At 38.8% G+C, this 26,540-nt stretch overlaps 1 protein-coding gene across 1 annotated transcript in view; it reads right to left on the reverse strand.

Moving 5' to 3' along the window:
* The window catches only part of CFAP97 (cilia and flagella associated protein 97), a 43,009-nt gene that overhangs the window by 16,175 nt on the left and 294 nt on the right, over positions 1-26,540 (reverse strand). The window contains exons 2-4 of the mRNA XM_009277364.1: positions 13,099-13,980; positions 12,938-13,009; positions 1,320-1,582 (exon numbers count right to left, since the gene is read on the reverse strand). Coding sequence (XP_009275639.1) covers positions 1,320-1,582; positions 12,938-13,009; positions 13,099-13,960 — 1,197 coding nt within the window. The 5' untranslated portion in view covers positions 13,961-13,980. The remainder of the gene's footprint in view (positions 1-1,319; positions 1,583-12,937; positions 13,010-13,098; positions 13,981-26,540) is intronic.

Genomic DNA, 26,540 nt, shown 5'->3' on the forward strand with positions numbered 1-26,540 from the left:
AGGCTGGGGGTGCACAAGAAGTTGGGAGCGGACACATCTGGGACAGCTGACCCCAACTGACCAAAGGGATATTCCATACCACATGACATCATGCTCAGCAATAAAACTAGGGGGAAGGTTGGCAGGGGGGCCGCTGCTTGGGGCCTGGCTAGGCATTGGTGGGTTGGTGGTGAGCAATTGTTTTCATTTGCATCACTTCTCTTTCTTGGGTTTTACTTCTCTCTGTTATTTTCCTTTTCATTACAATTTATCATTATTGTTGTTGTTATTATTATTTCAATTATTAAACTGTTCTTATCTCAACCCACGAGTTTTCTCACTTTTACCCTTCTGATTCTCTCCCCCATCCCACCGGGGGGAGCGAGCGAGCAGCTGTGTGGTGCTTAGTTGCCAGTTGTGGTTAAAGCACAACAATAGGTCAATTAGACTTTCTCTATACTGAATCTATATCTCTATCTATGTAGAAGGAAATTGCAACCTACACTTACACAGATGAAAAAAGTGAATAAACTACTTCCACTATAAATAATTTTCCAAATATTTTAACTATATTTTATCTGCTTTTCAAACACACTAATGAACAACTAGGAGATATGAAAATACCATTGTGTATTAGAATTCAATCACTAAAAATATCTTATTCAAATCAGTATTATTTTTGTTATTTGACAACTCTGCCAATACCTTTATACAGGAGTCTGAATTTCTGTTTTCCACTAAGCTAAGTTATTGTGATTGCCATTACATTCAAATACGGTGACAAGCAGTGCGCTACAAACATTGAAAGAGACAGACAGCTACAAAATAAGTCAAAAAACAAAATTGACATTCACATTGTATCCTCTGTATTTCAAATATAATGGGTTTGATGCTATCATATTGATTGCTTTTTTTTTTTTGCAACCCTGTTCTTGAGAAACTAGTAATCATGATGTATGAAGCAGGATGAGCAACCCTGTTCTTGAGAAATTAGTAATCATGATGTATGAAGCAGGATGAATAGAGTTAGACTGCTATCTAAAGTTACGAGCATGTTAACAATAATGGTTGTTCGTCTTAAATTGAATGATACTAAAGTAGAGCAAACTCATATAAAGTAAAATCTATTTTCATCTGAAAAAAGCATCATTTTTTCAAAAAAAAAACCCCACCATATGAACAATTATGCAAACAGCATAGTAAAGGAAATTCATTGCAGACTTACTGCAGTAAAGCTCCAAGTGCTGCCTTTATCAGTTTTGTAAGTATTTAGCAGTAGTTCATCTGACAACAAACAGTCCTTCTGAATTTACTGATCCAAATCAGTTCTCAAAACTTACCAGGTTTTCTCTTTCAATTCTTTGCTGCTCCTTTTGCCTGTTGAGGGCACTGTGGTACAATTTAGGAGGCGGTACAGCTGACTTCTTCAATGTGGTACTTCTTCTTGGCTTTGCAGACTGTCTGGACAGTTCTTTTAGCAACCTTTGGTTTTCCCGATCAATCTGTCTTACTTCTTCATTTGTGAAAGAATAATTTTTCCTTGTTCCTTTAGATGGCTGATCGACAGTTAGTTTTTGTTCTTTTTTCTCCAACTGTAAGAAAGCTTTAAAATGGCAAAAAGTAAAATACTCACATTAAAAAACCAAACCAAACCAAATACAAATCTTGCATTCTATTATTAGGATTTATTTACAGACCTGAAAAACCAAGGTACATTTCACCTACCCCCATCTGAATTCCAGATTTATGCATTTCAGAATTTTTCAGGGATGCTCAGTTGTCCTCAGTACATTGATTTTACACAAGTTTCACCACAAGAAAATCAAGTCTAATTTTGGCCTTAGTTAAAACCTATCTGCTTCCTACTCACTAGGAATCCCCCTCCTCCCTATTTATGACTGGTAATCCAGAGGAATTGAACAGATGCAGCGAACAACTGAGCAATACAAGAGAATCAGCAATACGCACACAGACACTCTGTAAGCATTTGTGTAGAATATATCTGTTATTTAGAAATCAGAATATAAGTCAGCCTTATGTGCATGGTCATTTCTTCTGCATGGCCAGTATTCCTGATCTCTACCTTTACCAGTATGCTTGCCCAACTTCTACGTTGGCACAATATGCTCAGACTTCCATTCTCAAATATTTTTACTGTAGTTACTATGGTACCAGCAATCAGCATAGGCAATTTTATATATATATGCTAATGAGACTACTGTTATACAGCACTAAAGCAACATTGAACATAATTATCATCACAGTGGTATCATTTGTAGCACGAATATAAGCATCAGAAAAGTTTTCCAAGCAACAGAAAACACAGCCTCAGGAAGCCAGGACTAGAAATAACTTACAGAACCAAGAATTAAACCGTAAATTAGTATTTAGATGTTTGCACATGGAAAAAGATTTAAATTTTGCTCCAAAGATATCTGAAATATCTGTCTCAGCTGAGAGGCAGAACAGAAATTATGTTTCAGACAGAAAACTGACACTGGGGAAGCATGACTCAGAGACACAAAATGCATTTCCTGAAGTGATTTTGTTGATCCTTTGCTCCTGAAGCGATCCTACATCATGTTGGTGCAGGAATTGCAAAGGGAAAGATGAAAATTAAATTTAATGGATGGAGAGAAATGAGTAAGCATATATAACAGAAGAAAAATTACCGGGGCCTGGCAATTTAAAACAGTAAAAATCCGACAAATTAAACCAGGATATGAGGTTTCAAGACAAAAGAACAAAAGAATGCATGCTTAAAAATACACAGCAAGACAGACTTGCACAATTGCAAGATAAGATAATAACTGGAAAACTTCACTCTCAGCCAGAGCCAGCTATGTTTATTATAGTTCCACTGGAGCTTTGCTATTGACCTATTTCTAAGCCTTTGCTTTCTAAAGCTCTGCAATAGATCTTCTGGCAACTGTTTTAAGAGCTTTGCTGTCATGGTATTACCCCATCAAACCATTGCATTATCTACGGTACAGGAATGGCGGAACCAGGTTAGATCAAACAAATTTTCAAAGCTGAGACACAGATGAGGAAGCCTTATTCAAGCCATTCCCCACATTACTCCAGTATCACAGTACCTCCAGAAGGTACCTCTCACTCTTACCCCTAAAAGTCCCACACAAGCAAAACAACCATCCAAAGCAGAAGCTTTGAAAAAAGTAGAAAGAAAAAAACACAGGCATGCAGTAATATTTCCTCAGCAAACACTTCCACATCAGCAATTTTTTGGCGAGGGATGTCTGAGGCAGCCTTTAATAGCTTAAAAACCTCAAAGAATTATGAGCGTATTCCTACTTCAAAACAAAATGAAATGAAATCTTTTTTGCAGTATCTCAACTAAGTTTATTCCAGAATTGATGCAAGAAAATACTGCTACTGCCTTTGAGAAATTTAGAAACAGCATCCTGAACTCAAATTCCAAACAGTTCATGAATTTCAAAATCCCTCTGGAAATTAGTATTTGGAATCTGGAAACTAGCATCAGTATGCTAGCCAATATAGGCAAGAACCGCCCCTCGGCAGCTCTAACTGTGAGGTTGTCCACATTAGCAAATATTGTTTTAATTTGTCAAGAGAAGATGCAAATCACCTCAAAACCAAGACACAATGCCAAATAGCGCAGATCAAGTGTGCCAACAAACAGGTTAATAAAGCATAAATATTCTTGAAAAGCATCTTTACAATTTAGTAAGTTATTCTCAAGGGAAAACTAGTACAGCCATCAACACCATTTGATGAGACAAACCTGGGATGAGACTCATCTGGATACACCTACAAGGGACACAAAGAAACACACAGAAAATAACTAGAGCCACACAAGTCACACTGTAACATCAAGCTACAGCATACTTCTCAGTAAAAAAAAATTAAATATGTCCTTATGGGAATATGCAAAACCAGCACTGCAGAACACAGTTGGAAGAAAGTAATTTCAACAACCATCTGAAGAAGGTATTTATTATATATCATGTTACATAACTGATAATTGTACTATTACGAAGCTATGAAAGATAATTTCATCTTTTGCCTTACAACCATAGCATCTCAAAGGTTAAACAAGACCGCACATCACATGCAAGAGTGGAAATCATGTTGTGGCAAAGACCAGTTGTTCCATTGAAATCTTGACCTAGCTTTATGGCACCAATGCTACTGGTGATGTAGTCTCTTACAAGAGACATTTAAGCTTCTGAATAACTGTCAGTGCAAATTCCAAACACCTCTTTTCTTTCTGTCAAAGGTGTGAACTAGTCAGTTTCCATTTAAAGCAATGGCATTCTGAATGAGGACATTTTTAGTTAGAAATAGAGGCTTTATGTCTTCACTGGTACATGATTGTTTTAATTCTCTCTAAGGTAGCTGGCTATAGTTTGGTGGAAAGTGTATACTCTTATGATGCAGTTATGAACCATAACCAGTAAACACAGATTAAAAACGCTTAGTGATAAAGAAGCATCAAGGTAATTACTTATCTTTTGACTTGCTCATTTTTCTGGAAACCCCCTGTCAGCTGTGATGAAAAAAATAAAAACAGAGCAATGACATGGAACAAACACCTTTCCCTTTCCCCTCAATGCTGGTCAGTAAATACCTTTAGAAATACTGATTAAAGGAGTGCTGCAGCAACTGCTACACGCGGGGCTCAACGAACACTGCGTTACTTGCTCACTCAGATCTCCCAGGGGGCAGTGGTATGCAACTTCTGTAGCATTAAACACCACCGGTATTTTACCAGAAGCTCTCAGGCAGTTAGCATGAATACATACCTATGTACATTTCCATGCATTGCTCTACTGGATACTACTTCTTATATGTCAGTAAAGCATGGCAAAATTTTACTGACTAACTTTACTCTCACCTTCCAGCTTCTTCAGTCACATCCCCCCAACACACAGACTTTTCTTTTTTCATCCATCTCTTCTTTCTTCCTCCTTTCCTTAGCCTCTCATGTCTTTTTCCTTTCAATATATTTTCTTTCTACAGTGCCTCATCCACACCTTTTATCACCTATCACAAAGATAGTCTTTCCCACTTGCAGCAGGCAGAAGAGACTCCAGCTCACTTTCTTCAGTATGCTGTTGATTCTTCGCCTCATTATTATTTATACTTACTTAGTGTAGAAACCGACCTTACTACTGCCCACACCTTTCTGACAACTCTTGAAGTTAATGGCTTGCTAACAGTGATAATATCAAATTTATCACAACTCAAAAGAAACATATTAATAAAATGAAAGAATTGTTAAGATCACCATGAAGGTTCTGCTGTGAAGTTATTCAGTGAAGCTTGACCAGAAGACTGCCAGAAACCAGTAACTAATCTCTCGATATGTTGTTGAATTACAGAAGACTCATTAATTTTGCACCAAAAGTTCAGACCCAATACAACATGTGCAGCAGCAAGTTTTCCTCAAGGGGATGGGGTGAAAAGATCAATCTAAAACTCCGTAGTTCCTCACTAGTTTCTTCAGTTCCTCAACTGATCTTTTTATAGTTAGCCTTCTGTATGACCTAAGGAAGAACCACATTTGAAATTTCACAAGTAGCTCTTTGCAGCAACAGTGCTACAATACACCAAGGCATTGGGTCTGATAACATATTAAAGGTAGTTGGTTTGTTGTTCTTCAAGCTGATAAATTAATAAATTATAGAGTTGTGGTGTACTTAGTTAAGATCTATGCTAAGGAAGAATTCAAGCTGCAAACACCACTTCAAAACAAACTGTGACCAAAGCCTATCCATAGATAACCTTTTCTAAATCACAGCAAATGCAACATTGATCTCCTTAGGAACTGTGCGACAGGAGAGTTTAAAGTTTAGTAGAAAAAAGACAAGCAACAGAATGCATACTGTGTCACTTACTGAAAGAGGATCACTAGTACTACAGGGTAAGTACTTCTTCCTAACAAAACAAGCAGAAGGCAGGGGACATCCATGAAATCACTGCTCCTTAAATGATCCTCAAATAAACCGCAGTAGCAATCTAACGAAGCAGTGAGCAAAAGGTTCTGCAGGTCTTCCTGAAACAGGGGTGACACTATTTGCACGGTCCAGAATGAGGCTTCTGACCCCAGAACTTCACATCAGCAGTAATAGTTTCCACTACTTCCAAAGTTACCTGGCTGAAAATCTGTCCAGCCTGCACTCTGCAAAACACCACTTACACAGCATCACATTCCTATTCTCTGCACTTACTATGACAGAAAATTATGCAATCCCCAGCAGGAATGTATGTCCAATATGCACTGAATGCACTTCAACATTCACTGGCAACAACACTGCTTTCATGTCAAAGGCAGTAGGTGTCTAAGTGAGGTCAGCACAAGCCTACAAAACCAGGGACAATTCACCATCAATAAACAAAAAAGAACCAAGATCCCATGTAAGAGGTAAATGCATTTATTCTAAATACTATTAAATACTTCAGGTACAGTTAGTGTTATATAACTCAAATATTTGAGTTTCAAAGTTATTTCAATGATTTATTCAACAATGCACCCACACTACTCTTTAATCACAATGCATAAGTGTTTGAATGGTTTATCTGACTATTTTTGCAGTGGCCAATGACAACATGAGGCAACACTACAGTTTAAGGTTATGATTTAAGGTTCTAAAGAGTTTGTAAGTCTTGGAACAATTAAATATGATTTACCTGTAGCTTCATACTCTATCAGTGGGTAATAAGTAATTTAACTAAATCTCTACTTACCACTTCATTATCAGCCAGACCATAAATCAGTAATTTTGGGAAGGGGATAAACAAGCAGCAGCATTTGCATAAAGACTCGCACAGTGTGCAGTTCTACTTCTCATTTACTGGTAAGCAGGAAAAGAAAATTCTCTGGTATTCACAGGATTTCTATGAAAGCTGGTTTCCATGGAGAGACACCTGACTTTCTTTTAAGCAATAAACAAGCTGTTTATTGCTTTCAATTTGTAAGCAGTGAAATGACCTTGCAGAGTGAGAAAGGCCAAACCTTATATAAAATACAAATGATAATTAGCAAGTCAAATGCATTAGGACAGGATGATACACTGAAACATGCATGATTTTAATTTTAGCCTTAATGCCATTAGGACAGCTGTATCTGTTGCAATCCCAGTAGAGGAAAATGCATTAAATTGCTTCAGTGCTTACACTTTTGAGTTTGCCCAGTGTTTTGTTTTATACTGCTCCACTACCACATCTGTAACGCATTTGAAAATACAAAAGGATTAAATCACAGTTCTTCATCAATGCCTAATAGTTTCAATCTAAAATTATTTCCCTGTAGTATCTCTAAACAGCTATTTCCTAGAATATCCATTATTTCACGTCACAGAACTCTTTAAAAAGGATTTTGGAGAATTCATTATTTGATTTTTTTTAAGAAAATAAGAATGTGCTTTTCAAGTATAAATTTTCCTCTTGAAAAATCTATGCTTCAATAGGGCTGCTAGTTATTTCTTGATGTCATGAGAAAGACAACAGATACCCTACAGGTGCAGAAATTTTTTTTCCCCGAATTACCCATTTTCTTATGGAGGTTGGGAAAGTCTGGATCTCTTTACAATCTTAAAGATTTTCAATCTGTTTTCAAATTCTAAATAGAAGAATAAGCTGATAATTGCTCTTCTACCTCAACATGAGTTACTAGACCTGCGAAAACAATGCATATGTATACACATACACACACAATTAGTTCAAACTACGAACATACAAACTAAACAAAACTTAGTGAAAAAGCTGTAAATATTTAGTTCAACTGTAGAGTTTGGGTGTTTATGTATATATTTAAGAGTCTACTTTAAATTTAGACATTGTTTAACAGTTATTCTACAAATACACTAGTTCAGCATGAATGAGCACACAGATAACATACCCCTAAGAGGAGAAATTTCAGTTATAAAAAACTTATTCTATTTCCTGAGTGACAAATTATAGCAAAAAAAAAAAAAGCTAAAGCAATTGCTACATGTTCGGTTGAAGCTACTATTTAGTTTTCTACAATAGCTTTTATTCAGAAACACAGAGCTTTTACTTTCATAATAACGGTATTCATATCACAGTGCTTTTCACCAAGTGAGCTCTGACCATTTTACAACAGAAAATCTAAGCCACAGAAGAGGCAAAAAGATTTATCAGAGAGCATACAGGTCAGTGAAAGCTTCAAGGATAGAATTCAGGTCTTCAGCCTGTGGCCCACTGTCCTACTTACCCCATCACACCACCTCCTCAAGTTAATAATAGCTAATACCATGGATTTACAGACTAATTCTCACAGACACTTCTGTAAAATAAGCAGGTATCAACCCCATTTTACAGAGAAGAAAAACACAGGTACTAAATTCTTTAGCACTCTATACACCTTTGCAATCCCATTACTGCTGTATTGATTCCCAATGTAAATTCAGATAAAGAGATACACAGCATTTTTAGCATACAACTCTGTATTCTGAACTACAGAAATCAAGAGACTTGTCTAAATACAGAGAGCAAGTCTGTAGCATAATGGAATGGAAATGGATGAGTGCTTAATTCACACACATATGCTTAACCCATCTCTTTATCTGCATAACCTCAATTCCTTAAAACTACATGGGACATTGGATCAAGACATAGGATCAAGCAAAACAGCATCAGAAAAATTTCCAATTTTTTATTCCCAGCTTTCTAACATGGAGCTTTATGAAAGCACTCCCAAAATCAATTTTTGGCAACCTATTTCTTTGCACTGGCATATTTAATTCTCTTTTTGTGTTCAGATTACTCGAGAGCACAGAAGATAACAGAGTAACAGAGATAACTGACATTTATTATTACGGGTTTTGAATATTGCTCTTAGTTATTATTTTAATTTTCTGAAAGATCTTTAAGGTTTACAGCAAAGTAGAAACAGCATTGACTCACAAAAGAATTACATACAAAATTCTATATAACATCATGAAACAACTGAAGAACTGTATTTCCACCTGAAAAATTATAATCACATCTGTATTTTTTTCCATGCAGGTGGCAAAAAAAAGAGAGGTAAAGAATGAGGACAGGTCTGTAAAATATAAACCCTACTAACCTTGAGTAACTAAAATTGTGAGTACCTATGTTCTTGGCCACACTGATAAGACATTTAAATTCCTAAGTAGCGTGGCTGGCTGACTCCACAGTGCTAGAATAGTTCTTACAGTCATACACCATAATGACAACAGCTACGTGACATCAGTCTTCGCATTGTAATGAAATGATGTAACCCTCCTAAACATTGACTTCTATGTCTGTAAAAATGAGAGGATTCAAAGGTCATATATTTCGCATTTATAAACATTTTAAATAAGCATGACACCCAAACAGCAAGTCATTTTCATGAACAGAAGTAAAAACCACTACCAAGAACTATTAAACAATTCAGCAGTTCACAGCTACCAAAACAGGTAAACCCAAGAATTTTTATGCACAATGGAGGGATAATTAATAAGTAATCACTAAGTCCAGTAACTTGAACAACATGGTCCAGGTGGACCTAGATTGTAATATGACCCAGCCTGGTTTTACTACTCCAGGCTCTGCAGCCACACGGCTTCAGTATGAGTGAGTGGAGCAGGCTCTGCTCCTCAGGGAGGGTGCTGCAGGGAGGTGCTCCCTCCACCTGAACTCCAAGCCACTCTGAACTGAGCATCAGACACTGCCACGGGACTGATTTGGAAACAAACACCACAGATCGATCCAAAAAGTTCCGAGTTTATTCGTCTACCTTGCATCACTTCTGCTTTCACTATGGCCTGCAGTTTCTAGCGATGCTGTTCCCGCTGCAAACTGTGGGCTCCTTACAACTGAAACAGTGTGAGTGCGCACCCCATACCTTAACGTGGTAGCTTACGGATACCTGCGCTCCACAATTTCCTCACTGCATGTGTTTATCTGTCTTCCTTCATGCTGCATCTGCTCTCAAGAGTGTTCTACTGTTCACATGCCCCTCCTTCATCAGCATGCATGCAAAGCCATGCCAATACAGCCATACAACCTGTAGGTTCTGAAAACTGTACATTTTATTGTACTTCCTCCCTCCCTTTGAAACAGGGCTCGACTCCTGTCTAATAAATGCCAATATAAGGACTACATTCCTATGCTTTATTTGTCTTTGGCAACATGCAGAACCTGCTTCTCTCCAGTTTTCAAGCATAATCTTCACTTTGCCCCCAGCTACTGTTACCAAGTAGATTTCTGCCATTTTTACTAAAACTAGTTCAGTTATTTTCCATAGGGCAAACAGAGGCTGAACAGCAAGTTGCAGTACCTGGTAATGCTGACTTCAGTAACAGCACACCTAAAATGACAACTTTCAGATGGAGTAACCAGGTGTTAGCACATAACTTTATCAATCTCTTGTTCAGAGTTCTGGTCACTAAAGAATATTTCTAAAATCAGTGACAAAGCTGCACAGCAATATCCACCTAAAAAGCATTCAAAGCGCAATATACAGCATGGAGACTATAAGATTTCCAACTAAAATTATGTTATTTGTGAGATTTTAAATTATTCAGAATAGTGTAACTTAATATTTGGCTTCTATCAAGAACAAGCATAGCTTTACGAGATGTAAGAGCATGGTAAGTTTTTTTGTCTAAATATTATTTTTTAAATGCTTATAAAAATGAATAGTTTGCAATATGAGCAAAAATATGTATCAAGGGCATGTAATATAGAGGAAAAACTATTTCAGCTCCTTTTTAATTTAACTGCAACATTTTTTCTAAATGCTTCAAATGAATTCTATTTTAAGATACACAAACTACCTCATTGCTTAATAACCAGACTCTTGTTCTAGTCCAAAACTTGTTCTTTGAACACCATGCGCTTTTAACAGATTTCTTCCCTTTCTTTGTTCTTGTGATTCTTTTTTTAATACAAAAGATTCTAGTCTTCCCAAATGTGTAGAATTGTACAAAATAAATTACTGCACGCCCCCTAGAAACAACACAGTAACAGATCACACTGAAATTCTGCAAGTTTCTGGGGACCTTCGGAAATTTAAGTCACATAACTGCTGTAAATGCTTAGGCCTGGCTATATTAGAAGCATATTTGACAAAAATTTTAAACGAAATGCTTCATCAGTATAGGCTACTGGAAGAATATTTTACTTTAAAACCAAATCTTAGACATCCTGAAGATCATTTAAATACTTTCATGCACTCAGGTCCGGCCTTATACTGTTCTTACTTGAAGCAATGTTCATGCCTATGCAGTTCTGATGAACATTTCATGCAGACTGGGCATGGGGGAATGATTTGCACTTTTTTTTTTTTTTTTAAATGAGTATGGAAAAACCTGGAAGCAGTAACTCAGAATAAGATTAGCTCCTATTTTCCCAGACTAGTTACTTTCCACCATTAATAATCCTGCCCCATTTAAACTTCAAAATACCCAAAGTAATTAAGCGATGTTGTGCTTGCCAATTCAGAGAGGCACTTGGGAGTAATATGCATGTTAATCAGGAACATTAGCTGCCAGACTATATGAATTCTACTTCTCATTACTTAATCTTTATTATTGTTATTTAGAATTGTTTTTCAGTTTTGGGAAAAAACTTCCCCCACCCCTCCAAACATTCATCTCTGAGAATACTTATTCTGAGCTGTAATACCCATTAGTTTTAGGGATGAGAGGAATTCTTCCATAATCACCAGTTATTAAATAGCTTCTTGCTATCAGGGAACAAATAAAGATGTAGGACATCATAATTTCAATTTCCTAGCAACAACTCTTCTAACATCATGTTTTGACAGGTGGTTGGAGCCTTTTCTAGTATGAAAGAGTTGCTGGAGCACAAGGACTGTCAGAGATGAGAATCAGCTCTGCTTTTCTTGATGGCTAGCTCTGCTGTTCTTACCATCAGAAGAATTTCCACACAAGTAAAATCCTCATTTCTACTCATAGGAAAGTTAAATGATGCGTACAATAGATTTTGAATCCTTACTCACTATAGGCTCAGTCTGGCAAGGTGCAAAGTGAAGAAAGACGACACATGCAGTTTTAGTCATGCCAGACCTACCACAATACAGAAAACTTGGGTTGAAATGTACCAGACTCAGACTGTAAGAAGCTTTCCTCACCTGAGATCAGCAGATTTCTTGAGCCAAGCCTCTTTTATTCTATAGATTTTACTACTGAAAACTCTGGGCCATGAAAACAAGCGTTAAAAAGCACTGTGCAGACCTTAAAATATGCACATGAGATGATCCAGTGCATTCTCACCCCATACAATGAATGTTTACAATGAATGCAGTGAGATACCAAGTTCTCTCTCTCTCAGATGTCATTATTAAGATTTATTAAATCTATTAGCAAGAAGTAACCACTCAAGTTTTAGTAAAGATTCTCTCTTATTTTTCTCGTTAAAATACCTTTACTCAACTTTATGGTATTTTAGAAAGCAGACACTTAGTTCAGAAAAAGAATGTCAAATAATTCTGTTTCATTATCAAAAAGGTACCAGAAGTTTAAATATATGAATGCTATTTATCATGCAATGTAGTTTTGGACTGCCTTTCAATTTTGAAGGTCAATAACCCAGCATTTTATCAGAAAGGTTGGTGTTCTAATTTAGATAGTAAATCGTGGCATAGTCCAGTAAACCTTGACTTCTCAAAATGCACGTGCAGTTTTATTATTCAATTTGTTAATATATCAAATCTTATTCAGAGATTCATCCCATTTGTATATCTTACTTCTAGGTATATGCATAGCAACACATGCTCATATACATGCTTCTTCCTTCCACTGTAGAATCAGCACTATTTACATACATAAGAATTCAAAGAATTAGCTCAACACAGCTTAATCACAAACCAGTTTTAAAAATATATGTGGCACATTAAAACCTCATTCTCTTCTGTTAGAACTCAATTGTTCTCAACAATGTACAGATGTCATACTTTGTAAAAAGAAAATTTAAAAGTCACCTTTCAAAAGCTGATTCAGGTCCATGGCATCATGCAAGACTTTTCGACTGTATCTGCGATCAAACTCGGAATCTAATGAAAAAAATACAGATATAAGATTGGATTCCCCAGCCCCACAGGTTTTACAAATTTTGTGTTGTACTTAAATTCTTCAAAATTACCATATAATTCTTGATTCACGTTTTCTTGTCTTTTTATTTTTAGTTTCTTATCATTTGATGCTGCAAGTTCAAAAGACTGGATAGGACTGATGTCTGGAGTTGACAGAGGTGTTACGTCAGTCACCGTGTCTTCAGACTCCTCCAAGTAGTCACCGAGCTTTGGTTTTCCTTCTGCTAATTTCATTGATGACTTGAATTTTTGTTTTGGAGACAGAAGAGCGTTCCTACAAGCATTCCTCTTTGAGGAAGAATGAGATGAATCTGACAAACAACTATCGGAATCTGATTCAGAACAATCTGTATCTGAGCTTGAGGATGAGGACGAGGAGGAAGAGGAGGAGGAAGAGGAGGAGGAGGAGCTGATACTAGTATATTTTTTGCTAGCCTTTTTTATGTTGTTTGACTGCTTAGCTGACTTTGGTCTAACCTTCTGTTTTTTGCCATCGTCACTACTATCTTCTTCATCTGTAAAATAATCTTCTTCACCTTCTTTAACTATTTTGGGGATTCCAGCAGGAACATTCTCCTGTGTTCCCTTACTTGCTGCAGATGTCGCTCCAGATGTACCTGCATTCTCCACAACTGGAGAAAGTGACAAAGATGAAGCATCTCCAAGATGATCTGTGCTGTTTTCTAGGGACTGATCCTGCCGCAAATCTTTCTGCTTTTCTTCACTTTCCTCCTCACAACACTTTGCATCCTTTGCACTGGAAACCAAATCAGGGACTGCAAGAGCTGCCTTTGTACTTCCTTTCTCTATACATTCACCATTTTCTTCAGCTTGCTTTTTCTCTTCCTCAAAATCACTGTCAAAGAAAGCATGATCCACTTCACCATCTGATACATCTTCAGACCGGTCCATACTGAAATATGAAGTGCCACCTGCAACCATCAGAAAAGGTTTCCAAAGGTTAGCATAAAAACAGATCCAAATACACTTTTAGTATAATAGTTTTGTTCTTTACTCTTTTAGCTCTAGTAATTTATAATTCTGCAGTTAATTATGTTATGTTGTTAGGGACAACTCTGTAGTGAGTTCTACAAAGAAATTTAGTGCCACCTTATTGCACACAGCTTACATGTTAGACTGAAAAGCTTTACTTTAAGCCAACAAAAACATCAAGATTTCAAAACTTTTACTCCTAAGGAAATTAGTCAAACATTGTTAGCGGCTAAAGAGTCTTAACTATTACAAACAAGCAATTTAAGTGTCTTATTTTGTCCCTTTAAGCTAGAGCCACTAATGAGCTATCATTAGTTTGGATTTTATATTAAAAACCTTGTTTGTATGTGGTGGTCATCCTCTTGGCTGACACAGCCATTCAAACTGCAGACTTTCAGCACTTAAAGTAGGAGCAATTTCAATTTACATCAAAAGATCCACGGCTCTATAGGTTAAACTGTAATAGATGTAGGGTGTGTCTGGCTTAATGTTTTAGTTTGGATCAGGAGCCTGCTTTTCTTGACAGTCCTCTGTAACTCACACTGCATAGTACAGTGAGCAAACTTGATTCTTTCAGATGAAACTAACCTCTAAAGTGTGCTCCAGGCACAAAACTAGTGCACTTAAGCCAGCAGTCACCATTCAGTCCATGGGACCAGACTGTGGCTAGCCCAAAGGAAAAACCCCAAATACATACAGTGTGGATATCAGGTCCTCAGTGCTGTTACACTCCACAAATCTGCTCCTATTGTGTCATACTTCTTGCAGAAATATATAGTGTTAGATCCTATGCATGTGGCAGGGGGGATATGAAATTTTCCACTCATTAGCAGGATATACGCAGAGTTAAAATTAAAAAAAAACCAAAACCAAACACCCCACAACCAAACAAAATTAGCCAGTATCAAAGACTACTGTTTCCCTCTAGCCAGCAGGACTTTTCTTCTACTATTTACAACAGATTTTATATAAATTTTGTAAGCTGCAATCAATAAATATGTAACATTCTTTAGAGCCAAGGAAACCAAAAACCAAACACAGTGGAAGCAACTATACAAGGCAGGAGAACCAGAATATTTTACAAGATGGATGGTCTCCCTTAAACAACATATAGTTTGTTGCCATGGCAATTAAGGTGAAGAAGGAATTCCTAAGCTTGCTTTGAAACTGCAAGACTATTCCCAAGAAAACTTCTAGCTAAAATTACTTCAAAACACGGAATTTTTAAAGGTCTATGTCACTCAGTTATCTTGCCACTTCTCAAATAATACTCAGCTTTAGGGGAATTTGAAATATGCACCCCAAATACAAAAAGCACAACATAAGCCTTAAAAGCAGGTGTGGAATCTCATGTGGTTTTAAGATTCACGAAGCCCAAGAACTGAGAAAAGACTTAAGGTTAGATGTTGTATAAAGCTGAAAATGCTATTAAACAATATAAGCAGAAGTCAACTTTGGTGCCATGAAGAGAAACTCATTAAAGCACTAGCTCCTCCAAGAGCAACAGAACAAAGGAGTAAAACACCTGGGAACTCTGAATTTGAAATGCTACATGGAATTGGGAAACTTTGCATATTCATGTCACTTCTTGTGATCCCTGGCTTCAGGCAGCTTGCATAGTCTGCAATGCCCAACCGTCATGTGAATTCCTGGAAGTTTTGCTAGAGCAGCCTCCTAAAAGGCTAATGCATTTTAATATATCAAAACATGCACAACAGAAATAATTCAGAAGAGAGTAACACATTATTTACATTTAATTTTCTACCTCATGTAACCTAAACCAGAAGGGAACCAAGCAGAATTTTTTGGCATTACCTGTAGACTACAGATCATGAATTATTTATTTAGCAAGTACAACTTGGGCAAAGTCAATTCTATGATGAAAATTAATATAGGAAGTACAGTGTTAACATTAAAGCAAAAGCCTTTCTTCTCCATGATGCAAGGTTTTTATTACTTAAGGCACTAGCATCTCACCAGTTTGTAGCTTCAGACAGATTATGACTGATCGGTAAAAGTAGGCATGTGGCATATTTCACTTGTCTCAAACACATAGATTTGATATACTGTTAGCACTGTTGTACATATAAGAGCATAACATAAGGCAAAAAACAGGTTTGCAGGTGGATGCAGACCAACAAGTACAGCTTGAAATATAAAACTGACTGTAATACACACGTCCATGTATTTTTAGTTTATGTAATGCTACTCCTGCAAAGGAGACTAAACTAACAGTATCTCATCGGCTATAACATAATACACGGTCACACCACGACTTCTCAGATGTCTCTTTTCTGAACACAATCTCTTAAACGAGGATGGGATTTAACTCAAGAGAGCAGCAAAAGGGCAGAGTAGAGGTGGCAAAAGGTGATAAAAGATAGCAAGGAGCCTGTACACTCCTTTCCACCACTAGCACCAGCCAAGGAGCACACATCTTCCCACTCTGCGTGACTTAGGAATAGCTTACCTGCCAGTGGGAGCCATAACTGATTCATGGAGAGCAACCACTGTTACCAGGAGAAATGCAGTTTAGCAGGCTGACTCCACCTAAGGAGCAGCAGTCATAACACCAGTCATTTCATTGCCAAATGCTCCTTCCATTTTTCTGGCACAACCCCCTAATGACTTTAGCCTTCATCTTAATGGAAAACAGACATGCTGCATTGGTCAATTTCTCTCACTGACACTCTTAATCATTCATAAACTCAACATTAATTAATTTTGTAGTTTCCATTAAAAACAAACAAGAGGAAATAGATGAAGAGATGGTATTTTTGGTTCCTGTTCCCCTCATGTATCTAGAATGTCTTTAAGGGAGCTGGAATTTGCCAAGAAGTAATACAGAAGAAGCAATTTTGCTGATAAACCATGCCTAAATTAACAAATTGGCTGTGCGTGCACACACACACACTCACGCCCCTTTATATACAGGACAGAGTGTAATTTTATTCCTGTGAGAAGTACATAGTTCTGCTATGTTGTCAATTGTTAAAATACAGAATCAACAAGTGATATTCTGAAATCCCAAGAAAATTGTCATTAGAGTCAAATACTTATCATTAACTGCCAATTCTAATGGCCGCTGTATTTATTTACCAAAAATACATGCTTTCTGTGGCTTTCTGCCCTGAAACCCTCTAACACAAATATGATCAACTCAAATGAGCAAGTTGGCCATTAATTATTTGTCAGACCTTTTTTTACTGTAATATTTCCTCTCCCCATGTAATTCTCTACCTCTCTCCCCCTATTTCTTGTAACTGTCACACCCACCCATTACCCCAGCCAAGCACATCCATTCATATTTGTCTCTTCCTCACTGCAGTTCCTCCTAGCTTATACCACTTTTTAATCCCTTCACCTGTGAACACCAAGCTTGACCCATTTAAGATCAGAAAGCAGTGGCCAAGCAGCCAAGGAGAACATGCAGTGTGGCTGTCAGGGCAGTAGGGACCCACACTTTCTCGTCAAGAGGCTGATGCACTGAGTATCTGACTACCTACCAAGACCGCATCCATGTTCTCACCAGCCAGCCACTGCAAGACCAAAAACCACTCAGCTCCTGTACAGGCCAACCACTGCCTGCTGCTGCACTTCCCTAAGGACAAGCAGCATTCTGACAGCCTCCTCCGTGTTAAACAAAGATCAAGACCTTATTAATGCTAAACGTATCGAGTGTTTTTCCCCTGCGAACTGCAAACCTGCCAACTACAGCACCACCTGAAATATTTTTGTAGGTAATGCCTAATAGCAGGCCTTTAGGCATGGCTGCAATATAAAGTATCTTACACAAAGGTAGGATAGTACATCAGAAGTGATGTAGTGAGCATACAGATTTAGATGTGGTTTTGTGTTTGAACATATACTGCCTTTTGATAGCATTTTTTGAATGTTAGAAACTAACACTTATGAAGTACACTCAGTATCTAGTGAAAGATTCAAGGCATTTTAACCTTGGTTAAACCTTAAAGTTATCCAATCAATCTTTCACTTTTTTAAATGCAGACCATCTGAAATACATGCATCAGAGTACTGAAATAAATCACAGAAAAAAAAGAAAAACCAACACTAAAGTACAAGCAGTGATCAACTTTCTTTTCTTTTAAGCATTCTACTTTCATAATTGAGGAAGAGGATGGTTCACAGAGGAAAGCCTTTTTTTTTTTTTTCTATCTAGTAACATACAAATTCCTAGCACACAGAACACCACACTCTGAATTTGTACGCTATACATCTTCTGAAGGCCCTAATCCTAGCACAAGAACACCACACTCTGAATTTGTACGCTATACATCTTCTGAAGGCCCTAAGTGCTTTCAGGACATCTTAAGATTCTGGTATTTAATAAAAGTGGAAAACAAGCCCCTTAAGTATGCTGTGGGCTGAATCAGAAACTTCTGATGTTACTGTGTGCATACTGTGCATCACCACAAAGGCCACAATAGAGCACAGCTATAGAACACTCAAGATGAATCAACAATATGTTTCCTGCAACAAAAAGGAACAGACATCATCTTAGGATGTATTAACAAACATATGTAAAGTATCAGAAGCAATAATAATGTTGTATTCAACTCCAATAAGGTACCTTCTGGTTTAGGGTTATTAATTTTGCTTCGTACATATAACTGAGACTAAAAGAAGTAACCAAGCAGGCAACCTTCTTCCAGCCCACACAATTAGGGCTCCCACAGATGGCACCTCTCCTTTCAGCTAGAAATTTCTACCTCTTCAGAACAGGGACCCATCCTCCTGATCTCAGAGAGCAGAAACAAGTGTTTGAGAGCTAAGGGGTTGGAAGGTTAAAGTGTTTTAATTAAAAGATTTATACTATCAATTGCAGATATTCTTCAGGACACTCAAAAATCCTCTGACTCTATTTACTCATTATTGCTCCTCTGTCAGGGATCCTGCCCCCTTAAACATGCTGACTGCCAAATCACCTCTTTGTACAGTGAACTTGGGAGAGGGTGAAAATGCTAAACCTACCACCTGACTAACATTTTCAAAAATAACAATCATTAAACAAGTTACCACGTAAAAACCCCATCCCCCTCTTTCTCCCTCCCTTCCTCATTTTTGGCTAAAGCTTAAAAAAAAAAAAGACAAATTTCAAAATGTCTAAAAGAGGGCCATAAAAATTAAGACAATTAGAAACGTCCAACTTCTGAGGGTTTGTTTAGTTTAAAAGAGGGGAAACACAGGGAAACATTAAGTCTTAAAACCTGTAAAACAGACTAACCCAAAACTTCGCCTGTTCTTAGATACAACCAACAATGGTAAAGATCAACTAGGGCAGCTGCTTCCAGCCATGTGACAAACCACACATACCCAGCCCACCCTACCTCCTCTTTAATTAAAGGTTTCATTTTTGCTACTAAGAAACAACAAAGCATGCAAAGCAGGAAATATACATCTCAGGAAACTATTTCCCTTGAGGGAAACCCCCAATGAATGAAACAACCAGCCTGTTTAGGAGATACTCTAATTTTCCAAGCTCAGAGCACAATACCTGCTACAGCTGTTCTGCACACCATACGCTCTCCTAACTTGGGTACCAATTTCTCCACTCCAAACCATGATTGGTTCGTAACCAATCTACAAAACACAAGGCCTCAACCCTAGCTCAGAATAAACTCCAACACTAGAAATCTATGCAAGCTCCGCTCCTCCAAACAGTTGTACATGGTGCATTGGACCCTGAGATGGAAGGGCTGGTTGAGGCACAGGCAACTTACTCTGCAAAACACTACAAAGCAGACAGGAGCTGGAATTAGAATCATAGAAAAATTTAGGTTGGAAGGGATCCTCTGGACATTATCCAGTCCAGTCCACTGCTCAAAGCAGGGTCAGCTTCAAAGTTGGATCTAGTTTTGCTGAGGGCCTTGTGTCACATCCCACCTATGAGAAGGGGAGAGCGACTAAGATTCGCAAATCCCCTTGGTGTGGATTAAGGTGAGATAACACTCAAGGTCCGTATATAAACATCGACTTTAATGGAACAAACATTCAGTAAACGTTGACCCTCTCACAATTATATCCACCTAAGCTATGCAGCTGCATGGGAAATCGAGGTAGGCCTTGTGTTACTTAATAACTTTAAGAGAAAGGAGAGAGAGAGAGAGAGAGGGGTGGGGGGTGGGGAGAGGGAGGGAGGTCACCAGTCCTGCATCCAGCATTGGACCTACCGACGGGGGTATTGGTGTAGAGAGCACCCCAGAGACTCGTACGTGCCCCTATTTATTGGCCCCAGTCCCTGGACTTCTGGAACCTTCTCTTGCCCCAGTTCCAGGAGTGGTTGTGACACCAGTCAGTCAAGGGAAGTGACACCAGGCCCCTCCCCATGACTGCCTTTTGCTACTTCTGGAGCCTTCTCTTGGGGCATTGTCTGGGCTCACAGTACAGTCACTTGGGCCTCATCCCTTACACCTTGTCCAACCAAGTTTTCAAAAACCCCAAGGATGAACACTTCACGTCCTATGTGGGAATCTGCTCCAGTGCTTAACAACCCTCACTGTGAGGTTTTTTTTCTTTAATCAGAATTTCCCATGTCACATCTTGCAACTGTTAGCTTCTATCCTTTCATGGTGCACCTCCAAGAAAAATCTGGCTCTGTCCAGTTACAGGTAATCATGTTGCTGCTGATCAACCACCTAGACAATAACTACGTGGGGGTGAATCCCTTTGCTCAGATTACAACCTACATACAAGTATTTACTGCTGATTCATGACAAACTTCTTGTTGTGTTGGCTCATGAGACAGTAGTAGACTTGCACCTCAACTGAGTAATCTGAACAGGCCACGGAACCACCATTTGTCCCTCACAGACCAGATCTGACAGGACCTAATTCAAGCTCAGATCAGAACTACCATTGTTTCTAGTGCATATGAAACCACTTCTCCAGCTGATTCTCAGCTGGCTCTCTAATGCCTCTCACTGTCTTTTTCTCTCTCCTAGCTAGAGAAGAGGAAGGAGGGAAAACCTGCTACTTCAAATCTATGGGGTCAATATACCCAGCCATCGCTGCCCTTTTTCCTGTTTTTTTTGCCTTTTTTTTGTTGGTTGGTTGTTTGGTTTGGTTTTGTTTTTTGCCCTGGTTCTCACTGCTGTACACAAAGGAAAAGATTTTTCCCCATATGCTGTAAGATATAGTTTAGTAACTCCCAAACCTATTACAGGTTAGCCCTCAGAACAGCAGTTCTGTCTCCAAACAGAGGTAGGCCCACTGGAGATGCTCCGAAGTACTTTGGAGTCCTTTTAAAAGGATTCCAACAGAAAGCCCTGAGTCTCCTGGCTATTTCAAGCAAGAATTCAGTTCAGCAAACGGGCACTAGAAAGTCCTGGAACAGAGTCAACTGCCATCATCTGTTAGAGCAAATGAAAGCACATGACCACCAGAGAACCCTAGATGACTGCCCGGCAAAGGCTTTCAAGTTAATGTACAAGGGGGGGAAGGAAAAAAAAAAAAAAGTAGTTCCTCTTGAGCCAAAACCAAGCCATTCCCCTACTATGAAAAGCTGCAACACATTATGCGGAGAGGGGCAGATCTGTAGCTCCAGGACTTTACTCATACACACGCATTAAATGTTTGTTCTTCAGCAAAGGTCACCTTGCGACTTCATGAGCAGAAAGGTTGGGTCAGAGACTACTGAGGTTAAATGATGGGAGTGATGATGCTCATCAGGCCTGTCTAAACAGGCCATGGCTACTCACTCACTGCTGAGAATCCCAAGAAAATGACCAGCAAACCTTCCAAACCCAGAGGGAACAGAAGCAGCTTACAATCAAAATAAAAAAATACAGACAACGAATCAATACGTTGTTTGAAAAAAGTATCAGCAGCTTCTGGAAGGATTTCCTTCATAAGGCCCTCCACCTCTAGAAGCATAAGTGATGCCACCCATATCAAAGTCTCATGGGCCTACTGCCATACACTGTTTCTCACTGCCTGGAAGAGTCCCACCTCCAGCTACCTCAGGGACCAAAGACAGCAAGATGCTAGAGGGAAACTGATCACTGGCATTGACCCTTCCCAAAAGTGACCCATAGCCACAGTCTTTCAATAACATAGACAGACATTCAACAGTTCCTGGCAGCAAAGTTATCTGTATACAGGTACGAAAAGCCCAGAAAAGGACAGACTCTACCACCAGGTATTGAGGGTGAAGAGCAAGGTAAAAGGAAGCTGAGTTTTCTTGCTCCTGCTGTACTGGTTACATATCTATGAAGAGTATTTCTGCCCAATATAAAGATTTAAATATTGGGGCAACATGCATCCAGACAGGCTATCCACAACTGAAGGTGGTGAATCTGGCACAGTACTCCACGATGGCATGCAAGAAAAAGGAAAACAATTCCTCTTATTAAAGAAAAACTTCAGCATATCTGCCACGTAAAGGCTGGAGTTACGTGTGCCGTCATCCCGGTGCACCAGTCGGGGGATTACCTGTGTGTGCCTTTCTTAAGCTCCAAGCACACCACTCAAACATCATATCCCTCGGGACCTGCTGAGACTAATCCAAGCAGCTGCTGCAGACTGTTGGGAGTCAGGTATTGCCATCTTCCAAGTGACAACGGATACACCACTTCCCCCGCTTCACGTAAGCAATGCTTCCGTGTTGATCAACTGTCTCATAAAGGTTGGCCCAAGGGTGGCCCAGACCTCAGCAAAGGTCTCTGTGTACATCTTCAAGCATTCAAACCACCACTGATCATTCCCCATTTGAAAGGGGAGGCATAAAACCCTTCTTTCATCACAATTCAAAAGTAAATGAGACACAACAACTCTTTCACCAATATTTGTACAGTAACTTTCCCCCTACTCTCACCTTGTAACAGACCAGTTGTGTTCAGCCTGTGCTCCTGCCTCATTCATTGCATGCAGTAGAGGTATGGCCCAGAAATGCTTAGAATCTACAGATGCCCATCTGCTACTGTTGGGAAGACAGACCTCAAAAATAAACCCATAATAGAGTTCAAGAGCATTGAAACTTTCATCCAAGAGCTGACCATCTATACTGTGCACATGCCACTTAACCTTGGCATACTCTGGATTTTCCCCTGTGCCAGTCCTGAAGTAGATGGCAGGACCACAAAGGAAGCAACTATACCATTTCACAAACTATTGACGGAGTACAGCAGCACATAAATCACAGCATACTCCAGAATACCAGGCCATCCTTACCAAGTGGCACAACACACGAACTGTCTCCAACAAGAAATGCTCACTGAACTAGAAGTTTGTTCATGCTTCTAACGTTATGGATTTAGCATGCTTAGTGAAATAGGCATGTCATCAGCATTTCCCTCCCCATTTTGCATAGATGTGCTTCCACACAGATCAAATAGATGTGAGTTTTGTGACCACAAGATGACACCTATTATCACCATTTGGAAAATACACATACAGTTTTACAGAGATAGCAATTGCATTCTCCACAGCCACTGAAAATAAGATGCAATTCTTCTAATTTTCAGTGAATGTATTTCTATGTAAGAGGAACAAGCACTGGTACAGATGAGCAGGGGGAAGTACAGAAATTCAGTCACTAAATCAGTATACAAAGAACAGCTTAAACAAATATCACCTAAGAATAGTCCAAGTATATCTATGCTTCCTCAGAATGTGCGTAGGGGGCAAATGAGGTAAAGGCCTCTTGCAATCCTCTCTTGCATTATATTTTATGACTTGTTCATTTCTTCAGATGAGAAATATCAGTATGGAAAAGCAGATAAAATGCTGAAACATAGGGCGCTCTTAAAGTCAACATGAGTTTCCCGGAGTTCCAGTGTTTATTATGTTATTGCAATGAAACACTTCAAGAATGACAAATACCCATCACTGAATTGTGACTTAAACATCAGTTGAGATTGTTGGATGGGAAAAACCTCAGCCAAGGAACGTATGTTATGTTTTAGTCCATTACTACCACCAGTCTTGGTTGAGCATAAGACCAGGAAGCAAAGAATGAAAAAACTTTAAAAAGCAGCTCTGGTGGAAGCACTAGAGTTCATCCATCACAATAACGGTCTGCCTATCTCCCATGAATTTAAGGAGATACCTAGGCTCACCTAGGAGCCAGCTCACTTTGAGGCTCTTACCTCTAAACTCCAGGTATATTATTGTATCATCCGACCCCTGACTAGGCAGACTTTAAAAAGCTTGTAAGGTGCTCCTATCACCTACACCACAGAAGACCATATGCCACCTACACCGCAAATTTTGGAATACTCCTTAGAGAAGCACCTGTATGTGCTGCTGGGTCAAGTCTCTAAAGGGACTGGCCAGTTGCACTTTCAAAGCTTCAACAGGGTCTGCAGTCCTGATGGCCCTCTGAGCCCATGTAATTCTTATGCAGAAACACAGGACCCTCTGAATGCCCTTTTAAACATGGGCAAGCACAAAACCAAAACAGAAATCCCAGTAGGTCATAAAAGCTTTAAGTCCTGAGAAAAGGAAGAGAATGTCCACAAATTACTGGTTCTCTCCTTTTCTCTGGTCTCCATTCCATACCATTACAAGGATTATCTAAGGCTGAGAAAATAAAAAGAAACAATGTCTGCACTACAAAAACAAAACAAAACAAAAAAAACCCACCAAAAACAAACAGGAAAAAGTGGTGGGAGAGCTTGAAGCATTCCAAAAGCTGAGTCCAAATTTTTGGAAACTATATTTTAAAATGCCAATTATTTTACAAACCCATTCTTAAGCTAACATCCAGTGACTAATTTTCTAGTAATGATGACTTCATTTTAGTCTTCAAATAGCTCCTCTGAAGAATTTAACTTTTTGTGGAACTTTGTTCTCTCTCCATTGAGAACTCCAGTGATCGCTTTCTATCCAAGAAAGAGATTAACTATTTTTTCACAGAAGCAAAAATGTGCACAATACACTTGATGCTCTATATTGAGCAACTCAACCAAAAACAACAGGAAAAAGTGGTGGGAGAGCTTGAAGCATTCCAAAAGCTGAGTCCAAATTTTGGAAACTATATTTTAAAATGCCAATTATTTTACAAACCCATTCTTAAGCTAACATCCAGTGACTAATTTTCTAGTAATGATGACTTCATTTTAGTCTTCAAATAGCTCCTCTGAAGAATTTAACTTTTTGTGGAACTTTGTTCTCTCTCCATTGAGAACTCCAGTGATCGCTTTCTATCCAAGAAAGAGATTAACTATTTTTTCACAGAAGCAAAAATGTGCACAATACACTTGATGCTCTATATTGAGCAACTCATAACAGACAAAAGCAGAGATACAAAATAAATTTAGCACTGCTATTTGTTATATTCATTGCATCCCACATAGTTTTCCCTGCTCTTTCTACGAATGTTGCACAGAAATTTTAGCCACACAGTTTTAAAATATATAAATGTCCAAATGCAAATACTAGATGCTTTTTATAAGTTTTATAGTAAGAATGAACAAGTGTAAACATTTGCATACTATAATAAAACCAGTTTCTGAAAAATTGTGTTTAACAGAACCACAAGGGAAAAACTTTAGCAAGGCATAGAAGTTACATGACCTTAAATTCGGTTGTGCCAGAAGCCATGCCAAACTATATTTTAAAATGCCAATTTCCCTAACGTGCTGTGAAAACTCCAGAAAAAATGGAGCTTCATGAGCATGACATATGTTGCTGTTTGTGGTATCATCTCACTGAGACGCTTTGGAATAAATTCAGTACTCTGCTCTGCTGCAGAGGCTGCACAAATGATAGCCAAGAAAGGCCCAGGATTTAGTTACCTCTTTTGTGATTTCCACACAAATCCACGGGGGCCAAGAGTTTCAGTGGTTGGTTATTTTTCCAAACTACAGCCCCACCTTGGGAACCATTAGTGCAGAACACAGCCCTATGCAAGGCAGGGGCAGTTACAACACTATCATCCTGAGGAAACTGCAGAGATGTGACTGTTGCTATGATTTAACATGCTCGAGGCAAGCCGTTTACAACGACCATTTCAGTTGACTTAATTCCCACTAATTACACCCAACCAAAACACTTCACTGAACTCTATCCGAGCACTGCTTCCACACCCCTCCCAGCCCAGTAACTTTAAGGATGGCACGCACGACACAGTAACTCCCTCCCAAAGCCGACGACTACGACGCGAATGAGGGCCGGTGCCTCAGAAGAAAATCTCCCACCTCTTTTCCAATCCCCCCGCGGAGCAGAGATCACTGAAGCGGGGCATAAAATGTGTCTCACGGCAGCATGACTAAACTCTGGCAGCTCAACGCCAGCCGAAGCCCTCCAAATATAGCACGCACGACATGCTCGGGAGACACCTACATACGTGTCGGTCAGGCAGGGACCCAAGTAGAAAGACAGCAAATTAAAAAATAATAAAAATATAAATTAAATAATGGTTAAAAAATATTTTTTATATATATATGTATGTATGTATAAAAAACCAAAACACATCTCCCACCTTGTTTGATCTGGTAAAAATTACCACAGGCGGGGGAGGAAAATGCCTACAGCCCCC

The sequence above is a fragment of the Aptenodytes forsteri genome, unplaced genomic scaffold, assembly GCF_000699145.1.
Source record: "Aptenodytes forsteri isolate BGI_AS27 unplaced genomic scaffold, ASM69914v1 Scaffold65, whole genome shotgun sequence".
NCBI lineage: Eukaryota > Metazoa > Chordata > Aves > Sphenisciformes > Spheniscidae > Aptenodytes > Aptenodytes forsteri.